Consider the following 12,416-nt stretch of genomic DNA (forward strand, 5'->3'; position numbering starts at 1 on the left):
TCCGGATCCCAGATCGACAAAGGGATCATGTGTGCAACACCAACCTTTCCCGTCTTGCAATAGGAAAAGGGGGGGATGCTGGATGGCAAATGCGGCTGAGCATGTGAGTGGGTAGATTTTCATGGTACGCCTTGGTCAGCCCGACTGCTCTCCTTGTATTCTTTGGCTCCCATCGAAAGTTTTTTGACTTTCTCGTGCTTTTGTTTCGAATGCTGATCTTGCGCCAGGTGCCTGTTGGTGGTTTCAGAGTTGGCCTTGAACAGCCCATCGTAGTGGTGGCAAGGCTCGGACCTGAGCGAGCGCGCTGATATTATTGTTTAATCTCACCAGACATTTTTGTTCCCTCACGCGGCCACCACATTCCCGCGCCATGGGTCACGGTGCTCCTGATCTCCTGTGCTAGCGACAGTTATTCGCGCCGACCAAGGACATTGGGTTGTTTTGGATTTTCTGGGAATTGACACAAAGCATAAGGAACAATTTTCCATATTCCCCAAAAAGTCAAAGACGGTGGTATGGGCTCCTGTCTCCATGGATGAAAAGATCTGTTCCAGTCTCGCATTGCTGGCTTGGACACCGCACTTGGTACGCGAGGGCAAGATCCCCTTTTTTCCCTTTAAAGTTCCGGAATGCTCTAAGCGTATGCTGAATGACGTTTTGGCATGTGTGTCCGTAGCAAATTAGTCCTTGGCCCCAGGATCAACCATGCTGATAGGACAGGTCTGTCGAGTGAGCCGTTGCACCCATGTTGTCCGCAAGCCTGGTAGATTACCTGGCCCGTGCCATGCCTGCTACTCTGTCTGGTCTCCCTCGAGCTTCTCTATGAGTATGATGAATTGCAGGTGGTCAATTTGTGGGATCTGGCAGGACGGCAAGAAGAGCCGTGGCTTTGATCGTGCATTCGATGCAGGGCGCGGTAAGACCGAACTAGCATGAAAAAAACCATGTTGTGTCGCCCTGCAGAGGGAGATTCTGGGCCGCAAGAAGGTAGGCGCCAGCGAGGACGGGTGGTGAGACCAACAAAGTCATGGATCAACAGGCGAGAACGGTGGTTCATTGGCCGTGTCGCCGGAGGGGAGTGACCAGACAACCTGTAAGAGCACGTGGAGAGAGGTCGAGAGAGGGGGCGTGTTTTTGCCCAACTTCCGTGGCAAGCTGTTTGAGAATGGTTACTGACAGCACTTGGCCTTTCACAAGAAGCTGGGTATGTGTGGCTGGTCAATGCTGCTCTCAGGTCCAGGGCCGGGGGGTGGCTTGCTCGCAAACAATAACTTGGAGCTTAGCTGGAGGGGCAAGTCGACGGCAGCCCGGGGGGAGTCGAGTGGATCTGGATTCCTTGCGGGCGAGCCTAACAGGCGATTTGGTGCGAGGTGAATGGGCCCCCAGTTAGTAGAGGTTAAACGGAGATGGATCCCAGCGTAATGGAGCCATGATGCAGTATAGCTGGCGGTAGGGTGGCAGGGCCTTTGACAAGGGCATCATCTGACCTGCGACCACTTTTTTCCCTCGTGCCTTTTATTGACTGTCAATGGCTTTTTCTGGGTTCTGATGCCCGCTCTGGGTCTCGCCTATTTCCTCCCAACCTCAGTGCTCTTTGTGTCGTCGTGCTCTGGTTCCCACTGGCTATGATCCGTTCGAACTCTTGACCCTTTCGACCCCAGTCAGTGGCCAAGGAAATAAAGGTGGAAAGAGGAGAGGGTCCCTCGTGGTCAGCATCATCGGACATGTGACGGAAAAAGTTCTTTGCGGATGATGGGGACGTATGTAACTTGTATTCGTGTTGGACTGGGAGGGGTGACCTCTCTTGAATCTGATTGTTCCGATACGAATTGAACCATTGAGCCATTGAGTCAGGGGAGAATATGACAGTGACCTCACCTCTGAGGCTGGAACAGGAGTTCAAGATTTAACGAGAACGGTTGACAACGCAGCTTTCACCAGCAATAATAGTTTGTGCATGTTGCATGCGTGAGTGAATGGAGGGTTAGATGAATAATTGGCCCCCCCTCCGCTGGTGCCTCTGGCTGCCTGCCCCTCTAGGCCCCTCTAGGTCTCTAACTCGTCTACTCGTAGGTCTTCCTGGCACTGCGCCTGCATCTAAACTCACGCGGCACCTGCACCTTAAGTTAGATGCGCTAAGCTGCCCCAAGTAATAATCCAAACTGCTAGGTACGGCGACCGTGGGCATCCTGAGTCCTTGACTTGTGAACTTGAACTTAACCAGTTAACGGATTCTTATTATTATTATTCCCTGCGTCGTCTCCTGCGCTGCACTTTCCTCCCCTTCCCTCGACCTCATTTTTGACTGACCGAAAACTGAAATCACCAAAACTGCAAGACTGCAAAAGTTCCCTGATCTTTGAAAGCCCTTCTCTCGCCCCCCTTCGAACTTCAACTTCCCCGTCCTTGACCTAAATCCATCCATTTCGTCCTTTTCAACCCACCTATTTTCCTCCTCCCAAGACGCCCTATTTTCCCATCCTTAACCCAACGCTCCGTACGCTCAACTCTCTCCACGGAGGTAACCCTCCTTTCTCTCGATATCCTACGGTAGAGATGCTTCCATCTCACTCCCTTCTTGATCAGCTGGTCTAACCAAACATCTCCAGCAACCCCGGTTTCATCATAGCGGCGCGAGTTTCCACACCTCATTTCGAAAGCCTCACCAACTACGCAAAGTGGGGAAATTAGCGCTTCGTCTGTCAAACCCAACCCAACTCTCCTCCCTCCTCCTCCTCACCTGCATCGCATACCTATCCCTCGTCTTCATCCACCTCGAACCATCTCTTCCTCTCGAGAACTCGATAACGTCTGCCCTCTGTGGTCATTGCCGCTTTGACCTACTTCGATTCCAGGCGCTGTCCGACATTCCTTTGCTCTCTTTCTCCTCCTCTACGCCGCTCCCTCTTTGCGCCTCTCCTCTTAGGGCTGAGTTTGCTGTCCTTCCACATCCACGACCCCGTCGCCAAGGTGGATTCCAGACACCCTTAGTACTCGACTATGTCACAAGCAAGGCCTGGTGGAGTGTTCTCTGGTTTGCGCATGGGTGGTACGTCCCCTTGTGCTACTTGACAAAATCACAAACGTAGCGACCTTCTCGAAGCACGTGCGCTGACACATTCTTGCAGAAGTGGTGCGTGAAAAGGTGCAGGATGGCCTCACCGGTGAAACAAGAGAGATGCAATATACCCAGTGCAAGATTGTTGGCAATGGTTCGTTTGGTGTAGTCTTTCAGACGAAGTTGTCGCCCAGCGGAGAGGATGCTGCGATCAAACGGGTGCTTCAAGACAAGCGGTTCAAGGTAAACATACGTTCCCTCGTCCCTGCCTTGTAGTCCAAGTACTAACGGACGCCAGAATCGAGAGCTGCAGATAATGCGGATCGTCCGACACCCCAACATCGTCGAGTTGAAGGCCTTCTATTATTCCAACGGTGAAAGGGTATGAGGGTTGCTCCCATGACTACACTTTGACGTTTGACTACGAATTCTAATACAACTCTTGATAACAGAAGGATGAAGTCTACCTCAACTTGGTCCTCGAGTACGTCCCCGAAACCGTCTACAGAGCCTCTCGATTCTTCAACAAGATGAAGACCACCATGCCCATCTTGGAAGTCAAACTCTACATCTATCAGCTGTTCCGTTCGTTGGCCTACATTCATTCTCAAGGGATATGCCATCGAGATATCAAGCCCCAGAATCTCTTGCTCGATCCGACGACTGGAGTGCTCAAGCTGTGCGACTTTGGCAGTGCAAAGATCTTGGTGGAAAATGAGCCGAACGTCTCATACATTTGCTCTCGATATTACCGTGCCCCGGAGCTGATCTTCGGCGCAACGAACTACACAACCAAGATCGGTGCGTACATGTCTTGGATCGTTGTGGATGTACAAAACCGGTATACTGACTTAAAGCAGATGTCTGGTCCACTGGCTGTGTCATGGCAGAGTTGATGTTGGGTCAACCTTTGTTTCCCGGCGAGTCGGGCATCGACCAACTTGTTGAGATCATCAAAGTGCTCGGCACACCCACCAGAGATCAGATTCGCACCATGAATCCAAACTACATGGAGCACAAGTTCCCTCAAATCAAGCCCCATCCTTTCAACAAAGTCTTCCGAAAAGCGTCTCCCGATGCGATCGAATTGATTTCGGCTCTGTTGGAATACACGCCAACGCAACGATTGTCGGCCATCGATGCGATGTGTCAGCCATTCTTTGACGAATTGCGAGATCCAAATACTCGTCTTCCCGATTCACGCCATGCTGGTGGTGCTTCACGAGACCTTCCACCACTCTTTGATTTCTCTCGGCACGGTTCGTGACCCAACCAGGTTTTCCCCTTGATTGATTGTATGAGACTAATTGGTCAAATAGAGCTTTCGATTGCACCTCACCTCAACAATAAGCTTGTCCCACCGCATGCGCGAACTCTTCTTGCATCTCGAGGTCTAGATTTGGACAACTTTACTCCCATGACAAAAGACGAGATGATGGCACGACTTGATTGATTTGAGGCTCTGCCAAAATTTGTAACGACATGACGCCGAGGAGGATTTTGTGCGTTGACATGTCCATCATTGCTTGCATGTTTCAGTTGGTGACCACTCCAACATGCGACGAGAAACTCCTACGGGTAGCATTCCAGTCATCATGTGTCTACATGGGTATCTTAGCGCAGGAGCAAAGATATCTTGTCACGAAAAAGCAACGGGCTTTTTGCATGCAGGTCAGCAAAATGGGCTGGGCTGGCGGTTCGCTGGTTGACAACCCTACAACAAGGGATGAGTATGAGCTGAGCGTTTTACAAAAAAAAAAATTCGGGGACCTCTTCAGGTCTGGCTGGGAATGTGTGCTCTACCATGAGGTCCATCATGTCTTGAGCCTTACGAAATGAACTGGGAGGGTTGAAATGAAGGGGCCGGGAGGCTCACACGACTTTGGCAGCTGGCTATTGTGCTCAGAATATGCAACGGGAAGCGTGCAAGCTGTGCGTGCGTATATTGCTACTACGTCCGCGTACACCTCACGGAAGCAAGGGGAGGCAATGCCTTCTTAGACGATTGGACCACAGAAACTCGAGGGCTGGTTTTGGTCCTCAACATCAGTCTGTAATTTTTTCTCAAAAAGATAGAAATTGTGCTCTAACCCATTACCACCGTTTGACCCTACATCCGCAACTATGCAAAGATGTTTCAGACAGAAGCCAGACTGCCACACAGCCGTCACAGCCAGACAAACCTCGTGCGCACGCGGAGAAATTGCCAAGGTTTGGTCGAACTGCTTGCGCCTCACCCCCGATCAGGAAACAGGGTGATGCCGCCCTTGCTCACCCCCAGCTCGAGCCGCGTGAGCGATCACTCTTGACTCACCAGTTGGAGGGGCGAACCTGGCAGGACACTAAGGGCGACGGTGACGGGGGTCTGGTGGATGGGAATTACCAGCCTATCTGCCTCTGGGTGCCCTCGCTGATTGGGGTTGTGCTGAAGAGCCCTGCGGGCAAGTGATGCCCTCACAAAGCAGCGTCTGTTCCTGGCATCTCACGGGTCGTTTTACTCTAAGCAGATCGCGCAGTCACATTTTACTCCCCTCAGTCGTCTGGAAGGTTGTTTCCGATTGTCGCTTCTCTCTTCTCTCTATATCTCTATATCAACGCTCGACGATTACAAACATCCTTTTACAATCCCGTCCCGCCTAGGATTTAACGACGTCTTTCCATCCTCGAAAGGGCGCGATCTTGGAGAGAGGCTGTTGCGAAGAAGGAGCTCACCAATGTCTACTACTCACCTCTATCCACGATACCTACCAAGTTGGACCAGGTTACTGCATTCGTGAACATTATGCCTCCGTCACGGAGAGAGTGACACTGGGATCAACTCCCAAATCCCAATACCTGACTCGAGTCGCGACAAGCCATTCACGAACACCGATACAATCCAGTGGTCCTGTTAAGTCTCACACTCCGCCGCAGACTGAGCGATTGACGGCATGTCCAGTGTGCGCCAATGGCAGAAATAGCTCATAAGAATCGAGAGCTCAACATATATTCAAATGAGGCTGCTGGCGTTGCCGACACACACCGCTGCGGACGTTGCGTCATGTTCACGGCACAAGCTGCTGAAACCCCCTGAAATCTGGTAGGATCGGCCGCGAATTGATCACCCACCTGCATTCTGCCTTGCAGGAGGCTGACGCGGCGACCGAATCCGCTGCAAGAACGAAAGCAGGCAGTGGAGGCGGCGGCATGGCCAAGGAGAAGTTGGTTCGGGCGACGACAAGCATAAACTTCCAAGAATGCCGGCGGCCCCTTCGGTCTGTAGATCCAGGCACCAGTGCTTCTACCTGGAGATGACGGATGTCCTGATGATGAGAACGCGAATAAGTTCGAAATCCTCCTTCTTCAGCTACCACTGGCGGCGAAGCGACTGCGCAAACTACGGCAAGAACCATTTGGCTCCTGTGTTCAGCTTTCCACGATGAAGAGAAGTATGGCTCTCAGCACTTTAATGAAATGCAGAATGTCTCCCATCGTTGCGCCTTTAATGGTTCTCAGATACAATACAGCATTAGTACAACTACGCGCAGAGGTTTTTCCTCCGCTTCTTGTCAGTCTACATCATTTGCCTCAAATGCTCTCTTGATATACCCTCCTCACCGACATTGACTAGTACGACCGCCGTCCTTCATGCCCATAGCCTCCCGCCCAGAACTCTCAGACTCTCTCAGCCCTTTTCAAGGCTATGCCTGTGCTGGGACGCCAGGTATTGGCGACCGCTAGAATGAAATCGATCTCTCTGCATTATCCGAGTCAGAGTTTTCCTCTCGGCCCGCGCTCTCAATACCTCGATATCTTTATCGACGGTGAGAGGACGTGCAGTCCTTGCCCGACTCGGTTCTTTTGCTGCCGAGCATCTCATCTACTCGATGACCAAATCTCCCTGTACAGCTCCGTTGTTTGCCTATATGGCATGCTCCAATGACCTCCACGCCATGGCTTGAATCTATCCCTGTTTGTCGGATAACCGCTGTTAAGGTGGCTGCCTCACCGAGCATACAGCGAGGTACTGGCTTGAATGAATATGACCAGGCGGTCGCCGCAAAAGCCCGTCAAACGATTTCCTTGACATTGACTGGACCATTATTCAGACACGGCTAGAGACGTGGAAGCACTGTCTCCATAGTGGAAAAAATTGTCTGTGAATCTCTCCTTACATTATATCCAGGTAGGTGCCCTGGGGACCAATCATAGGGCAAAAGAGAGGAGACAGTGTATCGAACTGTTTGATTTGTCTTATTTCATGAGTGGGATTATAGCCCTGCGCCAGAAATATGAGTATCTCATATTCTATCTACTTTGCTTCGAAAGCGTGCAAAACGGAGACAGACCCTATCCTGGCGCCATCCTCTCCGTTTACTCTCATCCCTCCCCACGACTACCAATCAATGCCGCATTTCCGTCTGAAGATTTCCAATTGCAACAACAAATCATCGAATTGGGTGTCGTTCTCAAGATCTAAAGAGCTACCTTTCTCCACAAGAATCTCCATCGCCGTACGAATCGTTCGACCTTCAGTTGTTTCAGCCTCCGGGAAAAGATCCGGCGAAGCTGAACGGCGAGTCGGCGAAATCTCTCTCATGATCTCTCGTACCATTAGCTCGCACAGTTCTCCCTGCTCGTCTGGAGGTCGGGTGTCGATGCAGCTTCGAATGACGGCCATGGAGGCTTGGTCCGATACGATTTCTATCATACTGCTCAGCTCTGAAAACTGAGCATCTGCCTTTGCTCTGTCCATTAAAGATGTGGAGCTGCTTGAGTCTTTTGGTGTGCCCGTTGCCCCTAGGAATCTATCTTCCAGCACACCACTCCGAGGCTGATGTCCAGAAGGTTCGACCAATCCTGGCAACTTTCCGGAAGTCGACCCGTGAGACCTGGCAGCGGCGTGCTTTAGACGGGCCCCTCAACAAGCTTGTCGAATTGGAAATCAGACAGTCTCTTCTGGCCTGGATCACTCTGGACAGCAAGTGTCGCAAAGCTGCTGGGGCAGAGGTTCAACACTTGTTGAGGGCGACAGATCAGGGCCATTAAAATGCCCTTCAGCATAAGTATTTGAATGTTCCGGGCCATGGAACTTGTTAGTACTGGGAATATTGGTGGACGCTATCCAATGAACAAAGTGACGGACATTCAAGCAAACACCAGCAGAAACTGTGACGACCTCTTTGTCTTCATAAGGCCTTTATCAAAAGGCCTTGGACGACGACTAACACAGGTTGATCAGGCCACATGAGTATGTGGAGAAATCAGCCACTGATTTCTGCCAAAGGTGAGGCTGAGGATGCAGAGAATCCCGGCAAGTTCAATTCATTTCCGCCAGTAACTTGAAAGAGAGGTTCTGCCGCGCGCTAGAGCTCTCCTTCCGCTTCACATCAACAAAGCTACCTCTGAAGAATTTTCTAAAAATCGCCTTTCCTGGCCGACCTTCGTGGAAGACTTCTCTACGGTCACCCGCTTTCCAACTTTGCCCAAACACTATCTACCATAAAAAGGCCGCGCCAGAATAGCAGAACTGTGGAGAAAGGACCAAACATTCTGCGAGGCCGTCAACGAGAGAAGATCCTTACTCGACGAGCTTGTGATCTCTTCGAGGCGTCTGTGTAACCTTTGATCACATTCACAGTTTGATCTAAGCTCCCAAGTCACACTCGAGCTTTTCCTCGACTCACTCCCTAGTCCCCTCCCCCAAGCTTTCCTCGATCTCAAGCTCAGAAATACTTCACATTCAAAACTTGGTCAAGAATGTTTGACCTCTAATTCTTACCAGCGTCGATGATGGATCCCTTTGTTGTTTATATCCTCCTCGATTGACGCCCATTTGTCATGAAGCCCACTTCAAGGTGGGTTGTTATCATACCCAGATGCATCCCTGCAACAAACAAGTAGATAACGTAGTCAAGCTAGACCGCTCTCAAATGCATCAATTCCCCCCCCCCCTCCCCCCGACGCATAGACCAATACTTGCCAAATTTGAACCTCTACTCCGTGACAAAAACAGTCGCTCTTCATCAGCACAAGGACTCTTGCCGTCACAGAATCGGGCCGTCCGAACAAGTCACTTCGGGAAAAACAGCATCGAGCCCACTCCAGAAGAAGGTAGCTGGGCTCACATTACGCCCAAAGGAACCCCAGACCCCGTCGAGATCGTGGATGGGGTTGAGCAGATTGGGCTCAAACATGTCCGGCGCAGTCTGCGCATGCTTCATCGGATGGATCGAGGCGGACGAACCGGACGGAACAGAGGCGAGGTTTGTTGCTGCGGGAACGGGCGAGTGGAAGAGGTCTGCTAGAGACGTCCCTGCACAGCTAGACTTCAGGACGTCGAGCATTCGCCTGGTGACTGGAAAATGAGGCTGCACGGCCTCCAGGCTCTTGACCAGCGAGCGGATCCACGTCTGATCCCGTCGGCTCACCGCGTCTGGCCCGTGCTGTGTTCGCTGAACATGCCGGATCAACGCGGTCGCTCCCACCACGGCGTTGTCGAGCATAATCGACGGGATCTTCTCCACCCCAAACGCCTCGCGATATGTGACCACCAGCCGAGCAATGCGGAGCGACGCGTGATAGATGGCGTTCCCAGAGTCCTTGGACATGACGTCGGAGACGCCGTCGCCCGAGATCTGCGAGTATCTGCGTTTCCGAACATGGCGGGGTCGGGCCCTTGCCTGGCTCAGGAGAATTTGGACTTTGCAATACTGCGTGTGTAAGCCGTAGCCCGCCATGTCCAAGTTGGTCAAGTGTTTTTCGTCGTAGACCAGTTCAGGCGGGAGGTTGTCGTACCAGGCTTGCACTTGCGCACAGAGGCTCTGCAAGAGTTGCGAGGACGAGTCTGAGGGGTCGCCGCCGCCGCTGTCCTGATTGTTGTTCAGAACGTGGGATATCTGGCACATGGGTACGCATAGTCCGAGCCAGGCGTTGAGAAGTGGAGAATCCGACCGACGGCGCTCGCGGCACCGTGCGGCTGCAATGTCCATGATGGACGCCGGGATGGAGCTCGGCCGGCCTAGGTACAGAGTCCAGACACCTTCGTAGGTGATGCAGGCAGACAGGAGGGAGTATGCTAACGCGCTCTCTCTGGCCGTCTCTTCGTCCATCTTCCCATCCGTATCGCCATTGCGGTCCGCCAGCTCATGCAGACCCAGGTCAGAAAGCATTCGGCACGCGATACCTATTAACGGCTTAAGTATACCGGAAGTTTTTTGAGGGAAAGGCCGCTGGTGTCTCGGCGGTCGATGTGGGCAGTGGATGAGCACTCACCACAGAAGATCCAGCCCGGTCGATCGTTTCCCTGGGTCACTTCGTATTCACTGAGAAGCAAGAACCCCTGAAGGTTGGCAGGCGTTGGGTCCTGCAGAGCCCCCAACACCTCGTTTTTGGCCAGCTGGGCATATTCACGTCCGAGGGAGCGCACCGCGCTCGATGTCTGGAGCCGGGTCGCGCACGCCAACATGGTGTATTCGAGAAAGTCACTGTACCAGCGACTGTGAGTGCCCGGCTTTCGGTGCCCGGAGAAACATTCCTTGTCGACAATGTCGACCCATAGTGTCTGATACTTGAAAAACGACTGGATCAAGTTATTTCTCAGCTGAGGCGAATTGGCACCGAGATCGATGCCCAGCGTCACCACTTCGTCCGCACAAGCAGTCATCGAGCTGTCCGCTGAACTCTCAACCGGAGACCCAACATGAGGATGGGATGTCAGACCGAAGAAGCTCGATAATATGTCGTCGGATCCTTTTTCTCGAGGGCTTCGGGCGTGAACTGGATAGAATATGTTCGACCGTCGGTGCTGAGAGTCGAGCGCGGTCTCGGCAACGGGCTCAGGTTGTGGGTGGCTCAAAGCAGGAGGCGGTGGAGAATGCTGTTGGGTGCTCGGAGACTGGTTCGCACTTTAGGCTGTCAGAATATGCACAGTGCGAGTACGAGATTCGAGCTGGGGGTATGTATGATCGCCCTTGGGCGTCGGTGTTTACTCGTGACTTACGGGTAGTGGGCTGGTATTGAAGTCCCATCTTCTGCCGGGCCTTCAGCATTGTGGTTATTCGACTGTGGAGGCCGCGAATCCCCTCGTCGGTGATTGAGAGACTCAAGGGCACGTATCCGCTGCTGGAGCTCGTCGACGTACTTCCAGCTCACAGACCTACAGTTTACCGTGTCCAACGTCAGCTGATGGTTGGAATTGCGCGAGTTCCTTGGTTTCTGCGAACCTTCGGCCGTCCGACATCGGGTCTAGCTGGCAGGTTTGTCCTGTGCGTTGACACGGGGAACAGGATTGTGTCGAGGGAAGAAACTGCGCGTCGCACTGGAGTGGCTTCTCTCAGTACGAGTAAAATCCCCGAGATTCATCAGTAGCACAACTTGACCAACCTTGACTTTGCGCAATCGACAGTTTTGACAGGCAACTGAAGCCCGAGCTGGCTTCGAAGCGGCACCGGCATTAGAGCCAGTGTTCCGTCTGGCCATGACGGAGTGAGAGAGATATTGCGAGATCAAAGCACAGGCTGACCCAGAATTACAAAGGGACGGTGAGGTTGAAGATGGGAAAACTGGAAAAATCGCGCACCAACGGGAGGGGGGAGGGGGCTACAAGCCCAAGGGCTTCAGGAAGGTAGGGGCCCTCCGTACTATTTCCCCGTATGTCGCAGTAGGTGGTGATGGTGGGGTACCCCGGCTGTGCAACCATGTCTCTTTGTTACTCCACTTCAAGTCGCCCCGGACCAACTCCTACTGGGCGAGACCCCTAATGGGCCAACCATTTGACGGACCGCTGTCGCCACACACAGACCACTTATCAATTTCTTCTAGCCTTGTCGACGTCGACAATGTCGATGTCCGAGGACTCTGATTTGTGCGGACTCCCTTTCCAGCTATTTGCCGTGTGAACGTTGCAACAGATAAATAGGCAGATAGGGCATCAGGCGAAGCATTCTCAGCGCCGAGGTATTCAATGTTTCTCCCTACCTTCTGATAGCGATAAATCCAGTCAACACTATCCCAAGAGGCTTCTCCCGAGGCTTGTGATATTGGCCCTGCGAACTCGCCGACTTCAGTCAAAGAGGGAGGGACGCCAGTGGTATCGAGATCGGTAATGCCGTCGAACTGAGCAGTGCCTCTTGTATAGGGCAAAGTGTATGTCGCTTCTCTCTTGCTTCTTGTCGAGTACGGCCGAGGGGTGGTTCGACTGACTGACTTGGGACCCAGAGGACGCGACAACACCGACTGCGGTGCAGCTCAGTAGATTTGTAGACGAGTCCAGTCGACTACTACAACGTCAGGCAACGTCCAAATACGGATACACCTGGCTTTAGGAATGCTATAGCCTACCACGCATGTCCAGGTTCTTTCAATGGGATCTCACGAC

The 12,416-nt window shown here is 52.5% G+C and overlaps 2 protein-coding genes across 2 annotated transcripts; one reads left to right on the forward strand and one right to left on the reverse strand.

The window, feature by feature from the left end:
- Positions 1-3,000: 3,000 nt before the first annotated feature.
- Positions 3,001-4,511, forward strand: Z517_10477 (uncharacterized protein; the record flags this gene model as incomplete). The annotated part of the gene is made up of 6 exons (XM_013424088.1): positions 3,001-3,049; positions 3,129-3,301; positions 3,357-3,440; positions 3,511-3,859; positions 3,916-4,317; positions 4,378-4,511. The coding sequence occupies 6 exons, from the start codon at positions 3,001-3,003 to the stop codon at positions 4,509-4,511; spliced, it is 1,191 nt and encodes a 396-aa protein (XP_013279542.1).
- A 4,573-nt stretch (positions 4,512-9,084) lies between these two features.
- Z517_10478 (uncharacterized protein) lies at positions 9,085-11,279 on the reverse strand (the record flags this gene model as incomplete). The annotated part of the gene is made up of 4 exons (XM_013424089.1): positions 9,085-10,223; positions 10,313-10,944; positions 11,040-11,195; positions 11,263-11,279. The coding sequence occupies 4 exons, from the start codon at positions 11,277-11,279 to the stop codon at positions 9,085-9,087; spliced, it is 1,944 nt and encodes a 647-aa protein (XP_013279543.1).
- Between the last annotated feature and the right edge of the window lie 1,137 nt (positions 11,280-12,416).

Source organism: Fonsecaea pedrosoi, assembly GCF_000835455.1.
Source record: "Fonsecaea pedrosoi CBS 271.37 unplaced genomic scaffold supercont1.7, whole genome shotgun sequence".
NCBI classification, from domain to species: domain Eukaryota; kingdom Fungi; phylum Ascomycota; class Eurotiomycetes; order Chaetothyriales; family Herpotrichiellaceae; genus Fonsecaea; species Fonsecaea pedrosoi.